Genomic DNA, 25,112 nt, shown 5'->3' with positions numbered 1-25,112 from the left:
TCATCATCACCACCATCTTTACAATCATAACCACCACCACTCATCTTCAACATCATCATCACCACCACCACTCATCTTCAACATCATCATCACCACCATCGTTACAATCATCACCACCACCACTCATCTTCAACATTATCATCACCAACAATAAGTCGCCCAAAATGAATTTTGAGCTTGAACAGCACATCCTAAGCTTTACAATGATACATTGAATGAATTGAATATTACCCTCGCAGGTAACAAATGCAGAAGAAATTCAGCCAGAGCTTTAAAGGGAGAAAACAAAGTTTGGAGTTTTGGGTTCACTCAAGCATGAGATGCGCAATCTCAGTGAAATTTCCAAGCAGTCCAGAAAAGATGGTGCAAAAAAAAGGAGATTGTCGTTTATTCAACCTTAAATCTTGACAGCATGAAAAAGAATTACTCTTTCAGATATGACAATTTTCTCTTTCTCTTATTTTTTGCTTTTGGAAGAGCAAATGATTATTTTGGTATTTTCTGAGAACCTTCCCAAGTGATGGTAGTATTGTTGTTTTTCAGCTGATTGGTATGAAATGTGGTGTACTATTTTTCTTGATGGAATTCCCGCTTAATCTATTTGTGAATTTTAAGTGAAGTTTAACAAAAAAATGAATAAAAAATCATACTTTACATGGTAACAAATGGAGAGACACAAATATACACAATAACCTGAATGAAACTTTAAATTTTCACCTTTTATTACATATCTCAAATATAAAATACAATTTTTTTTCAATCAATAAAAATGACCACCTCTATTTCCTTTCTATCAGACACTTATCAGGAAAAGAAGAGAAACTAATTTGCTTAAAACAACATTTTGATGAAGTGGGCAGAAGGAGAGAAGTATTTAATAAAGCTTATGTTATTGGATGTACATACTTTATATAAATGCAATGTTAATAATGGAATAAATAACTTTTGTTTTTCTATCATACTCTTCAACATATCACACGAACATTAAATTGCGGCACAAGACAAACATGCTAGGAGCAATTTATCAAACAAACAGTGATTTTTCAATGACAATTATTATATAGGTAAATTGCCACTCGTCTATTGACAACTCATCCACTCATCATAGTGGTCATATGGTCTAACGCCATTTCGTCCATCAACATTTCATCTATCAACCATTTGGTCCAATCATCACTTCGTCTAATACCATTTCGTCTCACAACCAGTTGGTCCTAATTTATATTCGTTTTATTTTCATTATTTTGCCCAATTAATACTCAATCAAATTAGGCCAAATGGTATATGGACTAAATGGCTATTAGACCAACTGGTTATTAGATGAAATGGAGAGTGGAGGAAATGACAATTAGACCATGTAGATAATGGACAAACTGATGGTAGACCAAATGATAGTAGACGAGTTGGCAATTGGACGAATTAGCATTAGACCAATTGAAAATAAACAATTATATGCATCTTATTGGCTCAGAACAACTTAGTCGGTGAAAATCATGGACTGTTTGCTTCATGCAACATTCCCGAGAATTTATTGGGCCACACTACAAAATGTTGTCCTTGTCCAAATGTTGTTACATACATGTAGGATTAAAGTATACTAATAACAAAGTATGATAGGACAATAAAAAACCTGGGGAAAAGAGGTTAGGTTGCACACATCAGGCAACTCTTCAAACAAAGATGTAAAGTCCTCTTATGCTTCAGGCTAGCTGAAATCAAGTTTTGTGTAAAGGGCCCCTAGTCTTATAATCAGGGCCATTAAGCTTTGATTGGGTAAACAGGACGATCCTATGACACACCTTAAGATAAGCTTGGAGAAGAGTGACGTTCCCATTGACACACCAAATGGCACAACATGGTAAAATGACTTAATATGATGCACATAATGGATCAGTCTTGTGACTGACATATTGCGTCCATGACGGATCTATGCGTCACGATTCTGGGAACATGACGCAACCTTGACGCACCATTCCCGAGAGGACATAATGTGCCCCTTACAAGTGACACCTTGGGCCTGTTGCATAAAACTTTTTACCTGACAAAACTCTGGTAAAAACTGAAAACTAAGGTTAGTCTGATTTCTGCCATTGACTTTAACATAGGACAAAAACTCTAGTAAAAACAACCTGCAGTAGTATATAACAAATAATGCACAATGAAATAGGTCATACATGCATATGCACCCCATGTGGACTGTCTTTACAAGGGTCAGATACTTCACTATGGCAGCATAAATTATTGTGGCTAAATAGAATGGAGCAGATCTCTTCATAATGTGTACAGTCATCTCCACATCGAGATATACTTCAGGTTACAGCCTTCCACATACTCAGAGAACTGTTCTGCTAATCGTTTTGCTTACCAGACACTAATACAAATGTTATGAACAGTTTGTTTGGTTTTGTACTGTATAAACAAAAATAAAATAATTTCTACTTTGTTTATGGAGCGTAATACTCGAAAGGAGCCCGGCCAAATACCAAAGACTGGCTGCATTACAAAAGCTTCTGATGGCATAATTTGTCAACTACAGGTAGAAGTTTGAAATCAATCTCAGTTATCAATTTTTAGACACCTTTTCCCCAAAAAGGCAAAAGTCACAGTTGAAACTTGCCAGCAGAAAGCATCTTCATTGCTCAATTTTATCAAAAACAAAACAATGGGAATGTGGGGGAAAGCCCCTATGAAAAATGCTGAACACCTTTACACACAGCACTGTAGTAGATACATTTGTATTAAGTGCTATATAACTGTTGCATATTAGTATTATCATTATTCATAGTGGGATTCCTACTTAAATAAACGGTTCCATGACATTTGCTCTGGCGACAATCGCTCCGATGGAAAATCTGCATGTTAAGTCAAACATAAAAAACTAACCTCAGGAATTGAATAAGCCATAATCCCTATAAACTTTACATTATTCTGAACAAAAAAAACTCTAAGACAATCCTAACTCTAACCCTGTGCCCTCTGAGATATTAAGACCGAAGCAAATGTTGCAGGAGCAAATGTTGTGTCACCAAATAAACAGTTTTTGAATACTTTGTCACCAACCAAACATGTATTCCAATGTCTTACTGACAACATTGCTGGACTTCTGTGGAGTTCTACTCTCTTGAATAACCTGGAAAATGAGAAATAAAATAAAAAATAACTCTTATTGTACTTGTATCTTGAATGTATCTTGATTGTATCATGGAAAAATTCCCCGCCCCCCCCCCCAGCGCCTTTGAGAGCCTTGGAATATAGCCCCTGAAACTCCCATAGAGTTCAATATTAACTAAAATATAACAGCAAATTCAGGTTCGTCAACTAAAAAAGTATTCCAGGGAACCATTTCATCAACTTTTCTTGTCTGAAAAGTCGTCAGATCTGACAACTTTCCACGATTTTGATTGGCTGACAAGCACCGTTACTATGGTAACACGACTTGTTGTACAAAATGTCTGACAAGTCATTCCATGAAACACTCCCTGGAGTTCATATTATAAATTTTTTCCCCTGAATGGTAGTAAAAATCATTTGTATTTCTTGGAAACCTCTTTGATCCAACAGTATACCATAGTACTTATTGAAATTGATCCATATTGTGCTGCACTCAACTCAAGAAAGGTAAATTGGTACCTGGCAGGAATTTATTCCTTGAAATTCTTGCTGAGCTAAATTTGTATTAATAATATCTAAACACACTGAGACATTTGGTAAAGTAATGTGCACTACACAAGAACTGATTATTATTATTATCATCCTTACCACTTCTTCTGCTTCTTATATTATTTCTTTGGCAATTAGTCATAAGTGACTATATTTGCAACAGACTATATATTAGTACAGATGAAATTCTTCATTTCTGATGTACTTTTTTTCCTCTTATTATTATTATTATGGTAATGACTTAACCCTATCTAGGCCGGGGTATTTTGGGAGTTCATTTGGCCGGGGCGATTGCGCTGAAAATTGGCATGAAGGTTGTCTGGGACATTATCTGCAAAATTGTATAGTACTTTATTTCATGCAAATTGCTATTAAGTGATTATGCTAATTTATGCGTAATTAGTATGCGAAATCATTCTTTTCCCTCTAACTCCCTAGATAAAGCTCCAAATGTTCTAATTTTTGGTTTAGAAACTCTTTGTGGTGTTCTAAGCAAGTGTACATGAAAACCATTGTGATATCAGATCAATTTCTTATGTATTATATTGTTTTTTGCAATTTCTTATGTATTTCTTTGTTTTTTGGACCTTTTGTTTTTCATTGTCTTTTCAATGAAATTTGTTGGGGACTCTTCTGAGATCATAAACAGCATAAAATAAATACATTTGGACCAGCAAAACTAAAAATAATCATACATATATGACTTTTGGTGGTAAACACAATTTGCATTGACTTTCTCCACGAAATCACGTTTTTGAGCAATTTTTGGTCTGATATGCACTTACATAATGTTGCATAATTTCGGAACCGCGTACCCGGTGACGCAAAACTGGTCTCAAAAGTTGCACAAGACTTGAAAGTAAAAAGTCAGCGAGCGACGCGGTCAAAAAAATTGGCGCAGCAAAAATATTGCGGCCTGGATAGGGTTAGTATTTGGACACTAAAAAATGAGAGAAAAACAAAAATCAATAACACATGAGGGTTACTAGCTTTCTTGTATGCAGTGGTCAGATGGGGGGGGGGGGGCTGAGTCTTTATAAGAGTACAACATTCCTTACCTCATGGGGGTAACTAGCTGCCTTGTATGCAGCGGTCAGTGGTCTGATGGGGGGGGGGGGCTGAGTCTTTATAAGAGTACAACATTCCTTACCTCATGAGGGTTACTAGCTGCCTTGTATGCAGCGGTCAGTGGTCTGATCGGGGTTCTTCTTGTAGTCTCTTGCTCCTCACTATGTGAAGCTAATCTCTTAGCAGGGGTAATAGGTGCATCCCCTATACCGGTAGTATTCACCCCATAGGAGTCTGATGTACCCCCACTCATTACCCCCTGCAATCAAACAAAAAACCAAAAAATGATGATAACAATAATAATTATAACAATTTTATCAGCTCATGATCTACAAAACATTTGATGATGATAACAATAATAATACTAACAAGTTCATCAGCTCATGATCTACAAAACATTTGATGATGATAACAATAATAATACTAACAAGTTCATCAGCTCATGATCTACAAAACATTTGATGATGATAACAATAATAATACTAACAAGTTCATCAGCTCATGATCTACAAAACATTTGATGATGATAACAATAATAATACTAACAAGTTCATCAGCTCATGATCTACAAAACATTTGATGATGATAATAATACTAACAAGTTCATCAGCTCATGATCTACAAAACATTTGATGATGATAATAATACTAACAAGTTCATCAGCTCATGATCTACAAAACATTTGATGATGATAATAATACTAACAAGTTCATCAGCTCATGATCTACAAAACATTTGATGATGATAACAATAATAATACTAACAAGTTCATCAGCTCATGATCTACAAAACATTTGATGATGATAACAATAATAATACTAACAAGTTCATCAGTTCATGATCTACAAAACATTTGATGATGATAATAATACTAACAAGTTCATCAGCTCATGATCTACAAAAAATTTGATGATGATAACAATAATAATACTAACAAGTTCATCAGCTCATGATCTACAAAACATTTGATGATGATAACAATAATAATAATAACAATTTCATCAGCTCATGATACAAAAACATTTGATGATAATTATAATAATATCAATTTAATCAGCTCATGATCAATATTTGCTACCTGTTTAAATACCAAATTTGAATGATACCATTGATCATATCATCAAGTTGGATTGGTTAAGGCCATCAAACATCTTACGATTTTGGAATTAAACGTAGTAAAATTTGATGTGAAAATTGAGACATGGAACAGTTTATTGTGTAAAGTTAGACATCATCATACAAATAGAGTTATGCTCAAATCTGTGATTATGCTACCATCCTTCTAAGAATAAAAAAGTGAATTGAATATCTAGTTGTAATGACATTTGTCAAATGTAATATTGAATGCAAATGTAAAAGCATGATACATTTTCTGAGAAAATAACATTTTATTGAATTCATATTACGTGACATACAGTAGAGTGGCTGGCATGTGATGTTATAAAATCAAAGCTTTTCTCAGTTTTAATCAGAGCCAATTTTTTGTAGGGGTATACTTCCCCTTGATGTACATTTCAATGCTTGCATACGAAAGCTGTACTTATCAAATCCAATCAAATAAAGTCAGGTCGGGTCAGATCAAGACAAGCCAAGTCAAGTAAAGTCACATCAAATCAAATCAAATCAAATCAAATCAAATCAAATCAAATCAAATCAAATCAAATCAAATCAAATCAATGTCATACCTTGTCTATACAGGGCGCCACTCCTACCATGATGTTACCACCGAACACCTTGCCGTTTTTACTCAATGCTTTCCTCACTTGAATACGAGAGCTGTACTGAACATGCATCCAATTACCAGAACTAGCCACCTACAACAAATACAAGATAAACAATATCTTTCAATACAAGGTACTTAAACAAATATGGTTAGTGCCTTAGTGGGGTTACGACTCTCGTCTTTCAGAGGAAAGTAGCTTGTTAGATACAAACATTTTGGGATAGGCCTACACTTTAAAATTTTTGTTTAAATCTTTTTGTGATCGGTACCACAACAGTTGGGTGTTTCATAAAGGTGTTTGTATGTTACAAGGGACTGTAAATCACTGGTGAGCATTTCTTGTGCTAAACCAGGACCCCGTCTTACAAAGAGTAACGATCGATCCGATCAATCACAACTATGGACGGTCAGCAACGTCAACATCTAAAAATGCTAATTTGTTGTAAATATTTTCTAGATATGATGTACATTCATACATTTATCGTTCTCTTGAAGATTCAGTGTGATTTTCTTTGTTTTAAGGAGATTGTGCAAATTCCCTGTAGAAAAAAATTATGACACTGATGGATTTCCATAGAGTTACAATCGATTGGATGAATCGTAACTCTTTGTAAGACGGGGCCCAGATACTTATAACCCTGGTATTCCCATCAGCTATTAATGTTAACCCATGGTAACACGCATTTAAATGCAAAGTATGCTGGTTGTTAAGGACTTGATAAGAGTTATAAAAAAAGCTCGCTCAAATTACGATATAAGAGTAAATTTGGGGTACCTTAATAAGCACACGAAAGGATCACCAGTTGCTTGTAAAGTTATGCATAACTTCCAAACAGTTTTATGAATCAGGGCCCGTTTCATAAAGCTGTTTGTAAATTAAGAGCAACCTTCAAAATGACTGGTGAACCTTTCTTACGTGTTAATCCATCGCCAATGAATATACCATTCACAACTAGAAAGGTTCACCAGTCGTTCTTAAAGTCACTCTTAACTTTATACAAACAGCTTTATGAAACACCAACCAGGGCTCTGTAGTTGTTTGCCCCTTAAATTGTCGGTGAACAGAGCAGCAGGTAGGAGGACACCAGCCCCCACCAGGATCTAGCTAGTATCTGATACAAAACTGTTCTTTTTGAAATTATATACTCGGTTGCATTTGTTAACCCTAATTCTCCCGGGGGGGCCATAATGCCCCCCCATGCCCCCCCCCTCGACAATTTTCGCGATATATCTGCTGCGCAAAATTTTTGACCTCGCCGCTCACTGACTTTTTACCCTTAAGTCTCGCGCAAATTTTGAGACCAAATTTGTGACGCCCGGGTACGTGGTTACTACATTACGCAACATTATGTAAGTGCATGTCAGACCCAAAATTGCTCATAAACGTGATTTCATGTACAAATTCAATGCAAATTGTATATTTAGCCAAAATTCATAAATGTATCATTATTTCTACTTTTATTGATTAAACTTAATTAATTTTGCCTTGTTTATGATCAGAATTAAGTCTGGAACAATTTCCATGGAAAAAACAATAAAAAAACAAAAAGTAAAAAAAACGAGGAAATACATAAGAAATTAAAAAAACAATAAAATACATAAGAAATCGGTCTTTGTACCAGAATTTTTTTCATTCACAATTGTTAGGAATGCTATAAAGAATATTTTCACCAAAAAATAGCATTCTAGGAGCTTTATTTAGTGAATCAGAGCAAAAAGTATGATTTCATGAATAAATTAGCATAATTAATTCATATAAAATAAATATATATGAATTCAGTGAAATTTACCAATGCAACTGCGTAGATTACGTCATTCTCTACCATAATGCAAATTTTCGTTGTGATCGCGCAATCTGCGGCTGAGATCTTTAGGGGGGCCATAATGCCCCCCCCCCCCCAGAATGACAAGAATAAAAATACCCCGGGAGATTTAGGGTTAAGATCTCTTTTTTATTTGTTTATATTTGTTATTGTTCGTATATCCAAAGGAACTGTAGTTGTAGTTTGAACTTACCACATGTGAGACTATATTGCCGTACTGTGAAAACTGTTGAAGGATGTAAGATGTTGCAGCTGACTGAAAACTAAACAAGAAAACACAACAAACAAACAAAATTATAACAAATATGCAACAAAGTACAGGGGCGGTATTCTGAAAACGTTCTTATCTTAATTTTGTTCTTATCTACGTCACGTTCTCAAATTGGTATTCTGAAAACGTTCTTATCTTTTTCTTATCTTTTGTTCTTATCTTTTTCTTATCTTGCTTTCCATCGATGCTGAGCGCGTAAATTTATAATTCGCGCATATGATACAAAAGCGCGCTAAAAGATAAGAACAAAATAAAGATAAGTGGTATTCTGAAAACGTTCTTATCTTTTTTCTTTCTTATCTCTTTACGATATTTATGATAATATTTAAGATAGCTAGAGGGTTATCACATCTTACGCTGTCCGCCTTCTTTCTTGCTAAAAATCGATGGCCAGTGGTAGTAACAAGTATTCCTCCCACCCTTACTTTCATTCACCCTTTATTTTGCCTGTCTCTTTTTTCTTTCTTTCGTCCTTCCTTTCGTTCTGTCTTTCTTTATTTCATTTAGGCCTATTTATTTTCGCTTTTTCTTCCTTTCTATCTGTTTGTTTTTCTTCCTTTCTTTCATTCTTTATTTTGTTTTATTCTTTTGAATCTTTTAACTTCTTCCTTATTTTTCTTTTGCGTTATTTTATTTATTCTTTCTTTTTCTTTTTTTTAATTGAATTTATTTCCGTTAAAAGTAAATAACAATACATATAAAATGATACATGTGAATTGATAAAAGAAAAAAGAGGATGGCCCTGCTCAGCAGCATCAATCATGATGCTGCTGGTTTACAGGGGGGTCCTTCCTTTTTTATTTTCCCTTTCCGATTTTTTCCTTTTTTTCTTTACTAAGTTTTTTTTCTTTCCCCTTTTCTCTCTTTCTTTCTGTTTTTCTTTTCCTTTCTTCCTTCACTTTATTTATTGTTGTAATCTTTTTATTTCTTCATTTTTTTAGGGAAAAGTATATTTCATTTTTTCTTTATTCCTTCCACTAATCTTTCTTCGTTTTTTTCATTCATTCTTCATTTTTCCTGCCTTTTTGTTTTCCCTTTCTTTTTCTTTCCTTCTTTGAATCTACCTTTCTTTTTATCTTTATTTAGTTTTCAATTTTGCTTTACTTTTCCTCTCATTTTTTTATCTTCCCTCTCTTGTCTCTTTCTTTCTCTCCCTCTCTTTCTTTATTTCTTTGTTTCATTTTCCCTTTTTCTCTCTTCCTTCACTTTTTACATATTTTTATTCCATCCTTTTTTACTTTCTTTCATTCTTTTTTTCTAACTTTTTTGGGTTCTTTATTCCTTCATTTTATCCTTTTTAATATTTTATTTTGTACTTTTTCGTTTTTTCCCTTTAAGTTTTTTTCCTTTTCCTTCTTTATCTTCCTTCAATTTTTTATTCCTCTTTTTATCATTGATTATCATTCTATTCATTCCTCCTTTTTCTTTCTTGTATTCTTTCCTTTTTTATTTATTTTCCTTTTTTTAATTTTCTTTTAAGTTCCTTTTGCTTGCTTTCTTTCGTTTACCTTTTCTTTCTTTCATTGTTTTCTGCATTGATCCTTTTATTTTTTCAATTTCTGCTTCATTCTGACCCTTTTCTGTCTTCTTACTTACCTACTTACTTTACTTCTTTCTTCCTGTTTTATTCTTATTCTTAACAGCTTTCTTTACCTTTTTTCTTTACTTTCTTTCTTTCTTTATTTTGTGCACATGTCTCGAAATTCCAATCAGTCATTGCGTATATAAAATGCCTATTTCGCGCAGTGCGCAAGAAACAGTGCACGCGCAGCGCCAATGATATTCTCTTCACATAAGGAACGCTTTTATTGGTTAAACTGCCAATATAAAGCGCATTTTGATTGGTAATATCTTAAAAATGGGCGTGTTGAAGATAAGAAGGAGGCAGTCCTTACAGAGATAAGAACGCGCTAAGAAGATTTTCAGAATACCGATTTGCAATGATTTTAGCGTCTTCTTATCTCATTGAGATAAGAACAAAGATAAGAACGTTTTCAGAATACCACCCCAGATGTAAACAAGCAGTGATATGTAGAAATGCACTATTAAGTGGTGTAATGAGCCACAAATATTTAGCAGGCAGGGGGAAAATTTCTAAAAGTTATGAGGAGGAGAAGTGATCGAGCAAATTCTGATATTTAAAATCTAATTTTTATGATACATGTAGATGTAGATTCTGACAAAATAATATCCAGATTTCATCCCTTTTCCTTCATTTTCACTTCTCTTGTTATTACTTTGGTAATGGAACTTGGTCATCTTTATGCCAGAGGGTAGTCAGTAGCTTTGTCCTGAATTCTGTTAAAATCTCTGTACTTATTTGCAAAATAAAATAATTGCACTTTCATTTTTTTTACTGTGTACGAAAATGATAATATGGTTGACGTATCATGGTATTTTAAATGTACACAGCAGACCTGCCAACCTCTGGGAATGAAAAAGTGTATTCTGTGATAAAAAGTGTATTTTTCCCCAAAAAAGTATATTTCATAATAAAATGTGTGGCGCACGTGCTCATCGCGGCGCTCAAGCTGCATGCAAGCTAAAATGCGCACTGCTCTTGCAAATGAAAAAAAAAACATTTAAACATGTGTATATCTCACCCTGGTGTTAACAGAATGATTGAAAAAAAAACAAGTTGTCTGAAATTACATTGATATCATAACCATATTTGTGTAGGTTTTATGAAATAGAGATATATAGAGATGATTTTTCTCAATAAATTACTATTTTGTAAAAAAAAAAAAAAACGTACTAAATACGCCAAAAACGTACTGGTTGGCAGGTCTGACACGGTATCAAACTTGTCTTCAATTTGATATTCAAAGACAAATGCGATATTCACTCCTTTTGCTACATAACACGAGGCATTCAATGTTGTTTTTCATTGCATTCATGGATCAGCGCCCCCAATTTATGTGTTTGTGTATTTTTTTAAAAATCAATTATTACATACCCAAAAAGTATCTATGCTCATCCATATCTGGTTATCTTGTAATTTCCACACTTTCTAAACTTGGGGGGAATAACCTTTGACTTATGCAGGCCTCACTTGTTTCTCTACTGAATACTTTGAACTCTGCTCAAGACTTTTCTATTGTCCTATTAACTCTCTTTGTGCCTTGTGTTTTTGACAAAGTAATTAAGGAGCTTTATATTAAAATAACATTATTATTATTACCATTATCTTTATACCGTACCTACCATAGAGACACTGATTCTCCGCAATCGCGGAAAACGGACGGAATTCATGGAAACAACCTATCGGAACGGAAAGTGTCTTTTCAAACGCAAAACAGAAATTACTCCAAAATCTCAATGAAATACAAATACTAACTGGCCGCAAAACACGATCTCACTTCGCTTCAATCATGACAATCCACACATCGTGACTGCACTCAACTCCATCACCCGATTGTATTGAAAACATCCACAAGCACAAGCTAATATAAGCGACCACGCATCATTTGATAACAAGTACCAATGAACGTAGAAGGCAGCAACACGTGTTGCTGCCCTCTACGTTCGGCGATGTAACAGCACGATCGCGGTACTCCTCAAATCCAAAATGGCGAAAAGGCAAAGGTTGTCGACCACTCAGAACGATGTCCAAAAAGCCCCAAAATTGTTGATAGAATTTCATTTAACCCTAAAATAATGCCAATAATGTGAAAGGTGAGGATGTATTCATGTTAAATATGTTTCTTGAATTATTTGATGTTAACAGCTGCTCTTCTAAAGCCAGGTTAATTATGTTACATTACCATAGAGCATGTTGAGACTTCTGATAAGTGCTAAGCACTATATAAGCAAGTAGAATTATAATTATTAAGTAAATATCAATATCATCATTATTATTTTGTAACATTCTTTGTAAATGTACATGAAGTGGATGAAAATAGCATTAATTTTCAAAACACTGAAGATCGCAAAATTTACTTTTCAGAAAATGGGAAAGTGGGGTCTTTAACATGTCATGAAAGACTCTCTCCTTCCTCAGTTTAAAACAACATTATTACCCAAATATTGTGATCCAAGTATCATCTAATTCATCCTCCGGTAAGATAGACTCCCTGTAATGATTAAAAAAAAAAAGAAACACAAAAACAAGGTCTGAATTATTATTTTTTAAATCACAAATTGAAATGCACCATTTTTTCAGGGCCATTTTATCTTAAAGCAGATACGAACCAATAACGTCATCTCGAGTCCTCAACTACTCATACCTGGCCAGTTTCCTGACCCATAATGCAAGTGTAGACCCACTTGAATGAGAACATGTTAATAAAGTACTCAATACATTCATACCGCAATAATTATGTTACCCAGTAGCAAAACAATTATTTTTCCTCGCAAAACATTTTAGTTTCCCTATACAAATTATAGGACAATCTATTCTCTGTAGTATAGTAGATATCTAAAAACGTATATTTTAAGACTACATGTATGTATTTATAACACACAGTCAATGAGAGACCACACACAACAATTCACTCGATCCCCCTTTAAACAAATTCTTTATCAAAATAGACATATACTAAAAAGTTCAAATGTTGAGAAATATATAGAAAAAGGGATCTATATCAATACAGATAAACAGAAAATAAAACTATTAAAGAAAATGGGGTACAGAAATGGATATTTTCCCAAAACAACTTACAAAGGGTAAAGAAAAAAGAAAGAATCATATTTGTCAAATATCACTTGAGGCATATATTTGTCGCAAAAAAAACTCACCCCTGTGTATAGAATGGATCAACCTGTGGTGGTGATGGAGGTGCCTGCATAGACCATTGGCTGGACTGTACCATTGACTGTTGAGAGGGGGAGAACAGACGACTAGCAGCAGGGGAATCTACAATGAAATAAAGTTCGGAATAGAAAGACATGTAGTAATGATAATAATGATTATAATAAAAAAGTAATAACAATGATAATAATAGTATAATAATAATAAAAAAATAACAATATAAAAATGTTCATTTCTACAGCATTCTAACTAACTAAAAGTTGCTTCACAGCACATTAAAGATGAACAACATGAAACAAAATAATGTATTCTTCTTAACCCTAAATAGACTGGGCTATTTCAACACCTAAGAAGCTGAATCAGGCTCCCCCCTTGTGATCTCAGCCGTTGATCGCGACGAAAATTGGTCAGGCATTACCCATGGCATAATCTACAAACTATAAGATCAAATTCTGCCAAAAATCTCATTGCTAATCAATTATGCTAATTTATTCACAAGATCAAAGTTTGCTCTGATTAATCAAATAATGAAAATGAAAAGTCAGCGAGCGAAGTGGTAAAAAAAAATTGCACGGTGGATTTATTGCGAAAAATGTCGAGGGGGGGGGGTAAATCAGCCCCCAGTCTTACTAGGGTTAAGCGAGTGCACTGAAATAGTTCCTCAGCAACTTATTTCTGATAATTTAAAAATTTGATTTTAAAATCAATAAGTTTGTAATTAAATCCAAAGGAATAAATGTCAGCACACAACTATAATACCAACTTCCAAAGCCAATTAAAAACCATTTCAAATTTGCCTTTTGAATTATAATCATTTTTTGGTTTGGTCTGAATGGAGTTGCATAGATCTCTCCGTTTCTCTCTTGAAAATGTTGATTAGTTTAGTCTTCATTTTTTTAATCATCTTCAATCTCGAACTTCAATGGAGACACAGGACATCAAGTATGTCAGCAGTAAATTATGTTCTTAGAATCAAAGTTAATTAGCTTATAATTAAAGTCAAAATTAATCAGTTAATTCAGTTTGTCAAGATTTCTCACATACCTAATGCTCTTGATGCTCTTGAAGGTGCCTGGGTAAAATCCAACTGAGTGAAGAAGAAGAAAACAAAACCAGGAATAATAGTAAAGTCTTGTTCAAATAAAAAAATTAAGTTTTGTCATAAATTTGGCATCATTTAATATCATAACAAAGCATCTTGGAATTTACTAAGATCAATTCTGAAGGGTGTTCAAGGTACTTGTCATCATTACCTGCAGGGAAAGCTTTTCAGGGCAACTATTTTAGCTCACTCGTACAAATTTACACCACTGTATTAGGAGATAATAGGGGACTCCTCATTGGTTTTCATGTGGGGGGGGGGGGGGGTGGGTGATTTTGAAACTATCTGAGTAGGGTGGAGCTCAATGTGGATAAATTCTACATTCTAGGCTGGGCTACTTTGGTAGATCTAGGAGATTTATGGCATAGGGTCAGGAGTAGAGCTTTAATCCAAGGCCATGACCCTGAATGACCTACTGATTGACCCCTCTCTTTGGCCTTAGATATTTTAAGGACGTTCCACAGTTATATTTGTGCGCATTATGATCTGCGCATAGTTTACACTCTGCGCGCTGACGTCACAATGGATGAACAGGTATTAATTAGCTGCGGGTATGAGCTGATTTTTCTCGTCTTCTGCACTTTAACTGCAGATCCGATGCGTTATTTCATGAAGCTAAAAAATTGAATTATTCCATGGACCATTCAAAAAAATATTCTCTACAATTTCAAAATACTTTACTCTGCAGTGCTGCCAAGAATCACGAATATTAGCCCGAGTTTGAATAAATGGTAGAGTGGTTTTGATTTTTTCTTCACATATATACTAAGCATTCGGCCCATTTTTGGTGTTTTAAAAAGCACATTTGCTCTAATAAAAATGCTGATAGTTTAAAAACAAGCACATGAACCCCTATTTTTTAATGTTTCTACCTCTTAGGTATACCTTCCTCTACAACTCTGCAAATTTTGGTGAAAATGACATGGATTTTGAATAAAGTGCAGCATTTATTGTACGTTTGTATTTTGTTACTGAAATTTTACATTTTTCAGATTGGGATTTTGTTATCTTTTACGCCATTTTTAAGAACTGACAGTGCTGTTAAACTTAAAATTGCAAACAAATAGCACTATTAATAGATTCTCCATTCTAACGATACAATTATTAACTCTCTTGCGAAATTTGATGACTTTTTCATGTATTTTGAATGAGTAATGGAGGTTTAAACTCATTGTAGTAATCTTGGGCGGTCTAAAAATGCCAAATTCTTTTGAATGCGCAATTCTTAAGAACATCAATTTGGGTGAACTTTGAAGCTCTATAGCAAAAAATCAAGCACATGGACCTATGTTATTTTTTGCATATTTCGAATATTAAGGTTCTAAAGTATCTATGTGCAAAGTTTGGTGAAAATGACATGGATTTCACTTTAACTGTGGAACGTCCTTAAGCGCCCTTTTTCCTTTTTTGCCTTTCATGCGATGATATAAAAATGGTTTAGTACTCAGAATTGGTCCAATGCCAATCCGTCCAATTACTAACTCATCTATCATTTGGTCTACCATCTGTTTGTCCACTATCCGTATGGTCTAATTGCCAATTCGTCCACTCGCCATTTCGTCTAATAAGCAGTTGGTCCAATAGCCATCTAGTCCATAAACCATTTGGTCTAATTCGACCAAGTGTTAATTGGGCCACATGAATGTAAATGAGATGGGTATTAGACCTACTGGTTATGAGACAAAATGGTCATAGGCAAATTGGTGATTAGACAATGTGATGATTGGGCCAAATGGTTGTTAGACGAAATGTTGATGGACGGAATGGTATTAGATGAAGGTAGACCATGTGATGAGTGGACAAGTGACCTGGCAATTTACCACAAAATCAAATATTAACGCCTGTTGTAGATCAGGACAACAGAGTGTTTTGAAGACTGACTTCTGCAGAATACGACAAGACCTATTAAAAGGGGACGTTCACCCTGATGAAAAGTTTGTTGTCAAAATACCGGAAAAAATTATTAAAAAATAGTGGTGAAGGTTTGAGATTAATCCATCAAAGATTAAGAAATTTAATACAATTTTAAGTTTTTGATTTGTGACGTCATAAACTGCATGAGCAGCTGCCCCATATATGTTAAGGAATATAAAATGCATGAATTTCAATTTTTAAATGATTCATGACTAAAATGTTTTTCTTTCAGAGCATGGGTGAAATGATTTGTCTGTTGATATAGTCAAGGTAGAATAAAACATAAAAACATTTACATTTGGAGAAAATGATATTCCATTATTATTTTTTTACTTCATGATACATGGAACGCTGCTCACATATGACATCAGAAATCCCAAAATACAATTTCTAATAACTTTGAAGGAGTTGTCTCAAACATTCCCTAATATTATGATTTCTTTTTCTGCTATTTTTAAATTAAACTTTAAGTCAGGGTAAATTTCCCTTTTAAGGTCTCTCATCAGATTATCATGTATGATTAATTAAACAGCTCTCTTCAATTTATAAAACTTTAATCGCCTTTTCTTTTTATCTGATCTATCTATATCGACCCAACATTGTTATCATATCAATGATTTTTCTTAAGTCTATGAGGTCTAATACATGTATTATTTTGAATTTGTATTTTCTTTTTTTTTTAATATATACATGTGAACCATTTGTAAACACATTTTTTTTTACAGCCACTGACTGCCAAATGTGTATTGTTTTTGGAATAAATAAACCATGAATATATATATCATTACTCTCACCTGTCTCCTTTCTGGTGTATCAAAAACAGCAGGGCTCCCTCTATTGGCTTCAATAGGATCATATAGACCCGCTACAGGTGGGGCATTGCCTTTATCTTTGGGTGTGTGTGAAGTAGTCCTGAATGAAAAGAAAATCGGAAAGGAATATGAACCCATTTCAAGGAATACTTAGTAGCAGGATTCCCAGCTTTTCAAGAAAAAAAAATCCCTGATTTTTCCCTGCTAAAAGTTCAATAATTCCCTGATAATTATTTCAACCCATTCCCAGTTTTGCATGTTTTTTAAGTTGGTGCAATGAATTACATGTATTTTCAGTATAAAGCAATAATGTAAAACTAATTAGTACCACCATTACCAGTCATTCAATGGATGTTGTTTTGATAAGCAACAAATATAACAGAGTCTGACTGACTACCGTGCTTTTGACTTCTGGGCTGATTAAAATTCCCTGATTTTTCCCTGATTTGAGGTATTTTTAAAATCAAATTCCCTGATTTTTCCCTGACTAGAGAAAAGTAAAATAATTTTCCCTGATTTTCCCTAAAATTATTAGACCATTAAAAAACGAGCAAATTACATCAGTTAAGCAGACCAATCAGAATGAAAAATACATTAAAAAAAAAGAATTTCGTCTCCCATAGACTTTGTACTCAAAGTGTAAAAAAGTCATAAAATTTTGCGGCACTTTCCTTGTGCCTTCCGAAAAAATCGTAAAAATCTTGCGAAGATTCATGGGGGGGGGGATCATGCCCCCAAGTCCTTTTTATGACATCATTCTGATAAGAAGATTTTCAAAATGCTGTTTCTTTCAAAATCAGGTGGTAGACCATTTGTAAGGGGTGCGGTGGCCCTACCATACAGGTACGTCATACCTTGGCGTCTGTCCAACACGATTCTCAGTAGAGTCTACTCTGAGGAGACTACTATCCCTCGGTCCAAGGGTTGATGGGGTCATTGACCTTGATGGACTTCTCAACAGTGTTCTCTGACGTCCACTGGCAGGCTAAACAAATCAACAACACAAACACTGTCATTATTGGGCTTACAGTTACCAGGGACCTGTTGCATAAAAATTACTATGGTATCTGTCATGAAATCTTTTATTTTGATTGAGCTGTTGATCATCGTTAATATAGGGTATTTATATTGCGCACATATCCACCTTGTTAGGTGCTCAAGGCGCTCCTATATTACCCGGCTAAGCTAGGCGTTCATAGCGCACACAGCTTTTTAAGGAATTTCTTCCTACTGGTACCCATTTACCTCACCTGGGTTGAGTGCAGCACACTGTGGATCAGTTTCTTGCCAAAGGAAATTACGCCATGGCTGGGATTCGAACCCACGACCCTCTGTTTCAAAGTCCGAAGACTAATCCACTGGGCCACAACGCTCCACAACAACAACCACGTTACCATGGTAGTTATGGCAAAGTTGCCAATAATTGTAACTTTTATGGAACAGGACCAAGGGCAATCCAAGGCTACACTATAGTCTTAGATGACGTTGATTTGTCTCAATGCCCCTTTCATTCACCTTTGATATTAAAAAATGAGTCCTTTTTTATTTTCCCAAAAATGTACACATCAAAAGTGTAGCTATGCCCTGAAAATATTGAATTATCATATTCTCATTTTCTAGTTAAAGTGAATCAAATTTTCGATCCCTGAAAAGGTGAAATGGCCAATGCTGTTAAAACATACTGTGGTTCAATAAAAAACAACCATAGTCAATATCCATTGTATTTTGTATTCAATTCAGACAATACAAATTTAAAAAAAGAAATAGTGGGTAGCACCATCAACTCTCTCATTTGCATATCATTGTGTTGTGCATATAACTGTTCTGTAAAAAGTAAATTAATATTTAGAATGTCATGACTTTCTTATTCATCCAAATTTGATGCCGTTGATCTCCGATCATAGCGGAGGAAGAACACAGGAGAGAGAGAGATGAAATTTTCAGTGTTTCTCTTTAATACACAAGTCTAATCAACTTTATGCTAGGGTGGCCTTTATGTTAAAATAAATCATTCACTGGGTAATTTACCGAAACTGCGGGGCTCTGCTCTCCAATAAGATAGGCAGGAAGGAATTGACTTGACAGACTTGATGGAAGACTAGTTGAAGAGGATTGTGGAGACCCAAGGATCATTGATTCTGTGCCTGAATTCAACAAAAAGAAAAAAACAAAACCAACACTGCTATTGATAAAGATAGAATATCTAGAGTCAGAGATTAGGTTGTATTATGTAGTAATACTGGATATAAGCTGCTTTTTCATATGCAATACGTAATTGTCATGCTTTATTTTTGTTGTTGTTGATTATTAATATTGTTAAAATCATTGATATTTTTTGTTAATGTTTTTTATTATACTGATTCAATAAAACACATTAAAAAAAAAGAGATATACTGGGTTCATGTAGGCTTTCCATTCACTCACTTATATTTTCTTCATATTTTTTAAAGGGGTACTCTGGGCTGAAAATGAAAAGAGTATGATTCACCAAGGAAAAATGCTGAAAATTTCATCATAATCTGATAATAAATAACAAAGTTGAGCAATATCTCGTAAAAACGGTTACATGTACATCGTCATGAATATTCATTACTTGTAGTTGGGCTAACGATGACACATCCCCACTTTCCTTTTTCTTATGTTTTTAAATGAAATCATAGTTATTATATTTTCATACATTCATGTATATCTCTCTTAATAAAATAAGCTGCAGCAATGAATATCTCATGCATTAAATCAGTTGTCAGTCCTTGTTCTTGGAGGACAAAATTTGAATAAACATAACTTCATGTACCAATAATAAAATACAAACTAGAAATTTGACTTGTCCAAAGGACACAGATGCCTCTGCTTAATATTGTGCCGAAACCAATATGCATTAAATTTAGACCTTTGAACCAACTCACATATATTTAATGAGCTGTGACCTTTGACCTGCAGACTCTGAATTCGAACTTAGCCTGTATTTTGATGTCATCTACCTACACACCAACAATTTTTAAAATCCATTAAATATTTTTCCAGTTATTGCGCAGAAACCAACTCCCATATTTAATGAGCTGTGGCCTTTGACCTACGGACTCCGAATTCGAACTTAGCCTGTATTTTGGTGTCATCTACCTACACACCCACATTTTTTTTAATCTGTTGAATGTTTCATAAGTTATCATGCCAAAACCAACTTGCATATTTAACGAGCTGTGACCTTTGACCTGCAGACTCCGAATTCGAACTAAGCCTGTATTTTTGTGTCATCTACATGTACCTACACACCAACAATGTTTAAAATCCATTACATATTTTTTTCGAGTTATTGCGCGGAAACCAAGTGGGGGGGGGGGGAAGGACGAATGGAAGAACGGACAGACAGGGGCAACGCTTAATGCCCCCCCCCCCCGGACTTCGTCTGTGGGGGCATAAAAACAAGTGGGGATATGACTTCATCAGTCTGCTATTAAATTGAATATTTATGAAGACATGCATAGAACTGTTTCACTGAAATAAAGAAAATCTTTAAAGGACAAGTCCACCCCAACAAAAAGTTGATTTGAATAAAAAGAGAAAAATCCAAAAAGCATAACACTGTAAATTTCATCAAAATCAGATGTAAAATAAGAAAGCTATGACATTTCAAACTTTCACTTAATTTCACAAAACAGTTATATGCACATCCTGGTCGGTATCCAAATTAGGAGACTGATGACGTCATCCACTCACTATTTCTTTTGTATTTCATTATATAAAATGTGAAATATTCTAATTGTCCCCTCATTGTCAAGTGAAACAACAATTAATTCCTCCCTGAACATGTGGGATTAGCATTGTTTAATACTAAGTATATGGTTCAGTCAAGTTGGTCCTTATTGTCAAATCTGTAAAAAATGAAATATTGTATAATTCAAACAATAAAAAACAAAAGAAATAGTGAGTGATGGACATCATCGACTGACTCATCTGCATGTCACTGAGTTGTGCATATCACTATTTTGTGAAAAATAAGGGAAACTTTAAAATGCCATAACTTTCTTATTCTACATCCGATTTTGATGAAATTTTCAGTTTGACTTTAGTTTGATTTTCCTCTATTCATTCAAATTAACATTTTTCTGGGGTGGACTTGACCTTTAAGATGTCATAACTTCTTTATTCCTTATCTGATTTTGATCATATTGTCATTTTTTGTTTGTCTGCCTTTTCTTTATCTTTGAAATCATATTCAGCCTGCAGTAACCCTTTAACATAGCCTGAGACTAGACCACAAGCCTCCGAGTTCCATCTCTATTTCGTTGGTTGTTCTGCTGCACTATATTTTGCTTCACTTCACCTCCTCTATAGGGAGAAAGTAAAAAGGTAAAAAAAGTTCAAAGACTTCTCCAAACAGACAGATTTCAGCTGTTTTGGATGAGAATGATCAGTCCATCAACACTGGCAAACCATGCAAACCGCTTCCATTTTAAGGCTTGAACCTTTTGCTAATTTTTCTTGCGGTTCCAAAAAAATTTTGAATGTTAGAATTTCACAAAGAAAAGTTGGATTTTGATAAATTGTCAAGATGATGCGGTTCAATCATTCATAATTTTACAAGTTTAATTTATATTAACATCTGCCGACAGGAAATGGTTTACAAATTCCAGACCTTGTTAAATGCAGTAGAGTAAAAAACTTACCAGAAATTCAACATGTTAAGCTTTTCTGCAATATTTTTTTGTTCTTAAGTGTCTTTTCATAAATGAAATTCGAATCAGTGTTTGGTGAATATAGATGTATTTGTCTAAATTTTTAATTGCAATGTTTATTTTCAATTTCAATCTCATTATGTCATAAAATCTTATTTTAATGCCATATTTTGCAACCGTAATTTGACAGCTCCCACGTGTCGTTTGAAATAGCGCTTAGCGCTTTCAAAATTCAGTGCATGGGAGGGACGCTGAATTGTGCTGCACCTTCTTCTTCTGTGTTGAATTCCTCCGTTCACCGGAGAACTGCAAGCCTTTAGTTGCAGTGATCAATAATGAGCTATTTTAGTCACTGTTTGCAGCAGCTTGATCACCAAGGCGCTGTCGTACAAACACAAATTGAAGAGTAACAGGATGAAAGTCAGGAAACTGATACGAGACATTGCCAATGACACCACACGGCACACGCAACATGAAACATGCAATGGCCATTCACTCCCGCATTGCACTCAGTCTCAACCCTGAAGCATGTCGTTGACTTTACTTCTGTGCAAATTCAGTGCGATTGAGTTTTGCTTTTTGTTACTGTATGAGCTGTTATTTTCACGTACATAATTTTTCGCAAAATCATGGGGGTCCCTACATTTTTGCGGGTTGTTGAATTTGTAGTCGGAAGATGTACCTAACAATTCCACAGCATTTCAGAAAAGAAAAATGGGGCAAAACTTGTGCAAAAATAGCTCCTCAAACTCAAAGACCCATGCTGACGTGTCGTGTCTTTCGTACATAAAATATCACTCTAGGCGACACCCCAATACTTACCCGTGCTAATAAACTGGGACTCCACTCACGCGCGTTTGGGCCTCCCTAGCTTAGAACTAAGCACTAATATCACCTTAAAAACTAAATCTACAAGGTATGTATAATCTATTTATAACTTTAATAATGTTTAATCGGTACTCACCGGTTCTTTTGTTGCATTTTCAGACCATTTCTCACAATTCTTCATAAATATTTGCGGCAAATTTTGTCGCCATAGACAGCTTAGCGTCCATCTTTATTGATAAATGGAGCGCCCTTTACGATAGTTGTTAATGCCGCGGATAAATCGTTAGGCATTTTGGCCTGTGTTCAAGGCGTTCTTTCTGTTTTATTTTTTATATTGAAGATTGTGCATTTGTTGAATAGCGCCGTCTACGTCAGGTATGAGATCGAGTGTATAAATACACTCTTCCAAAATAATTATGATTCCGACCTGGCGTTGTTTAACTTCAATCTCTTTCACCTAAATTAGCGATGAATGCTAGCATTATAAAATATATATTATTAAAGTCTGACGAAAAGAATAACCAACCGATCAGCTGACGAGAACGCGAATCACGTGATCTTCATATCAGCTTCGATCGCGAGTCAGAAGAGAAGAGCAGCTGCCCAGAAAATCAGGAAAAAGCCGTGAAAATGTAAGTTCCCCTTCATTTCTTTCATTTTTTGTTGTTGCTAACGATGCATTTACACTATAAAATTATAATTTAAATAAGAGAAAGGAATATAGCTTGTACTTGTGATATAATTGCCTAAATATCCTGTTCTCAGAGATTTCTAACCAAAAATACTACTGATGTCGCCTATGAGGTCCATACATGTAATGTTGGACCTCATTGGTACTAGGAGTGTAAAATATGTCCCTGTAAAGAACATTACAAAGTGATAAAAAAAAACTTAAATTTCACTTGTTTGTACCTTTAGATCTGAAAATTCATCATGTCACAGTTTGATCTGTAAAAACAATCCTTGAAGTTAGAAGTTGTGTTAGATTTTTTTTTTTTTACTTAAGTTAGTTAAAGTGCACATGCAGATGCAAACATATTGTCTATTGAAACTGCCAATGTACCTGTGTATAGAGTCAATCAAATCATTTCATTGAGAATACATGCAATAGAGTGAGTGAGGTTATATTGGATACATATAAACCTCGTTCGTAGTCGTAGGAAACTAGGATGAGTGGACTCTCCCGGCTCGCCTCTGTTGAGAACTTACACCAATATCGATGTATGGGACAACAGTAAAACCAAAAAAGTAAAAACTATCGGACAGATTCACGAAAGAACAATCGTTTACTAGACGCAAACACTAGAATAGGAAACCTTCACACAATGAGTAATCGATAAAATGTTCAATCAAAATGTTTTTTATACAAAAAGGAGACAACTCACCTTGAGGACCTTCCATTGCATTGCTAACAGTTTTTCACGACCAAAAGCTCAGATTTTAAAGAAATTCAAAATTGTGGTTAATGGTGTTCTTGAGTACAAAAAGAGAAAAGAAAAATGGAGAATGAAAATCCGAGGCAGCGAGACAAAAGACAAGTTGGGAGAAAAATCAATGGAATGTTGGATATAAATAAAATGCTGGGAATGAGAATGCTTAAAAAATTCCTAACTCTCTTATTATTTAGGAGCCCCCCCCCCCCCCCCACACACCAATTGGAGGAGCAAAAAGGAAGAAAGAAAAAAGGAAAGAAAGAAAAGAGGAGAAAAGAGAAGTGAAAAAAGAAGTGGAGGAAGACCAATGAATGAAATAAGATGAGGGGAAGACTTGGAAAATAAAAAGAATCTTTCATGTCACTATATTTCCTGTAAGGTGATTTACATATCTTGTTCAATATATATAAGTTTGGAAGTCGAGTGTACAAAACATATTTTACCTCGAAAATCAAACTTCATTATATTGTGCTCTGTAAAAATGCCAGTCTGAATATTAACATTTTCTGCTCGCGCTGCGCGCTCACAAATTTATCAAGTACCTACTATTTTCGTGTATTCCATAAAGTTTTAAAAAATATCCCTTCTCAGGTCAAAATGTCAAACGGTGTTTTAGCTAGCGCATGCAAGCTCGCAGTTTGATTGGCGAGTTATGTCTCAATATTGACTTGAGTATATAAGTTAAAATCCCAATTTCATGACAGTAAGTTTATCAAACATTTTGGCTCGCGATTTGCGCTTGCATTAATTGTTAAATATATATTAACTCATGCATCCAATTCATCACTTATCAGGCATATTAGATTAATAAATAAGATATTAATTATAAATTGTCCCTTTTGTTTCGAAGCGCAAGTAAAATTTTATATTGTGACATGAAAAATTATTTTTATTTATTTTATTCACTCGTCTTCCTCCTCTTCTTTTTTTCTCATATCTTTTCCCTCTTTTTTCCTTTCTTTCTTCGTTTGTAAGAAAATTAAATAAACAAGAAATATAAAAAACAATACTTGGTCTAAACATACTTAGATCTAGGCATGTAAAAAAAAAGT

At 34.4% G+C, this 25,112-nt stretch overlaps 1 protein-coding gene across 1 annotated transcript; it reads right to left on the bottom strand.

Annotated features, from left to right (window-relative positions):
- Nucleotides 1-704: 704 nt before the first annotated feature.
- Nucleotides 705-24,215, bottom strand: LOC129263061 (nucleoporin NUP35-like). The gene is made up of 11 exons (XM_064100679.1): nt 24,013-24,215; nt 19,152-19,267; nt 17,978-18,108; nt 17,106-17,223; nt 14,340-14,382; nt 13,283-13,400; nt 12,565-12,618; nt 8,468-8,537; nt 6,414-6,542; nt 4,811-4,987; nt 705-3,130 (listed from the first exon to the last, which is right to left on the bottom strand). The coding sequence occupies exons 1-11, from the start codon at nt 24,026-24,028 to the stop codon at nt 3,053-3,055; spliced, it is 1,050 nt and encodes a 349-aa protein (XP_063956749.1). The 5' UTR covers nt 24,029-24,215; the 3' UTR covers nt 705-3,052.
- Between the last annotated feature and the right edge of the window lie 897 nt (nt 24,216-25,112).

Source organism: Lytechinus pictus, chromosome 6 (assembly GCF_037042905.1).
Source record: "Lytechinus pictus isolate F3 Inbred chromosome 6, Lp3.0, whole genome shotgun sequence".
NCBI lineage: Eukaryota > Metazoa > Echinodermata > Echinoidea > Temnopleuroida > Toxopneustidae > Lytechinus > Lytechinus pictus.
This window is presented reverse-complemented; position numbering and strand designations above follow the sequence as displayed.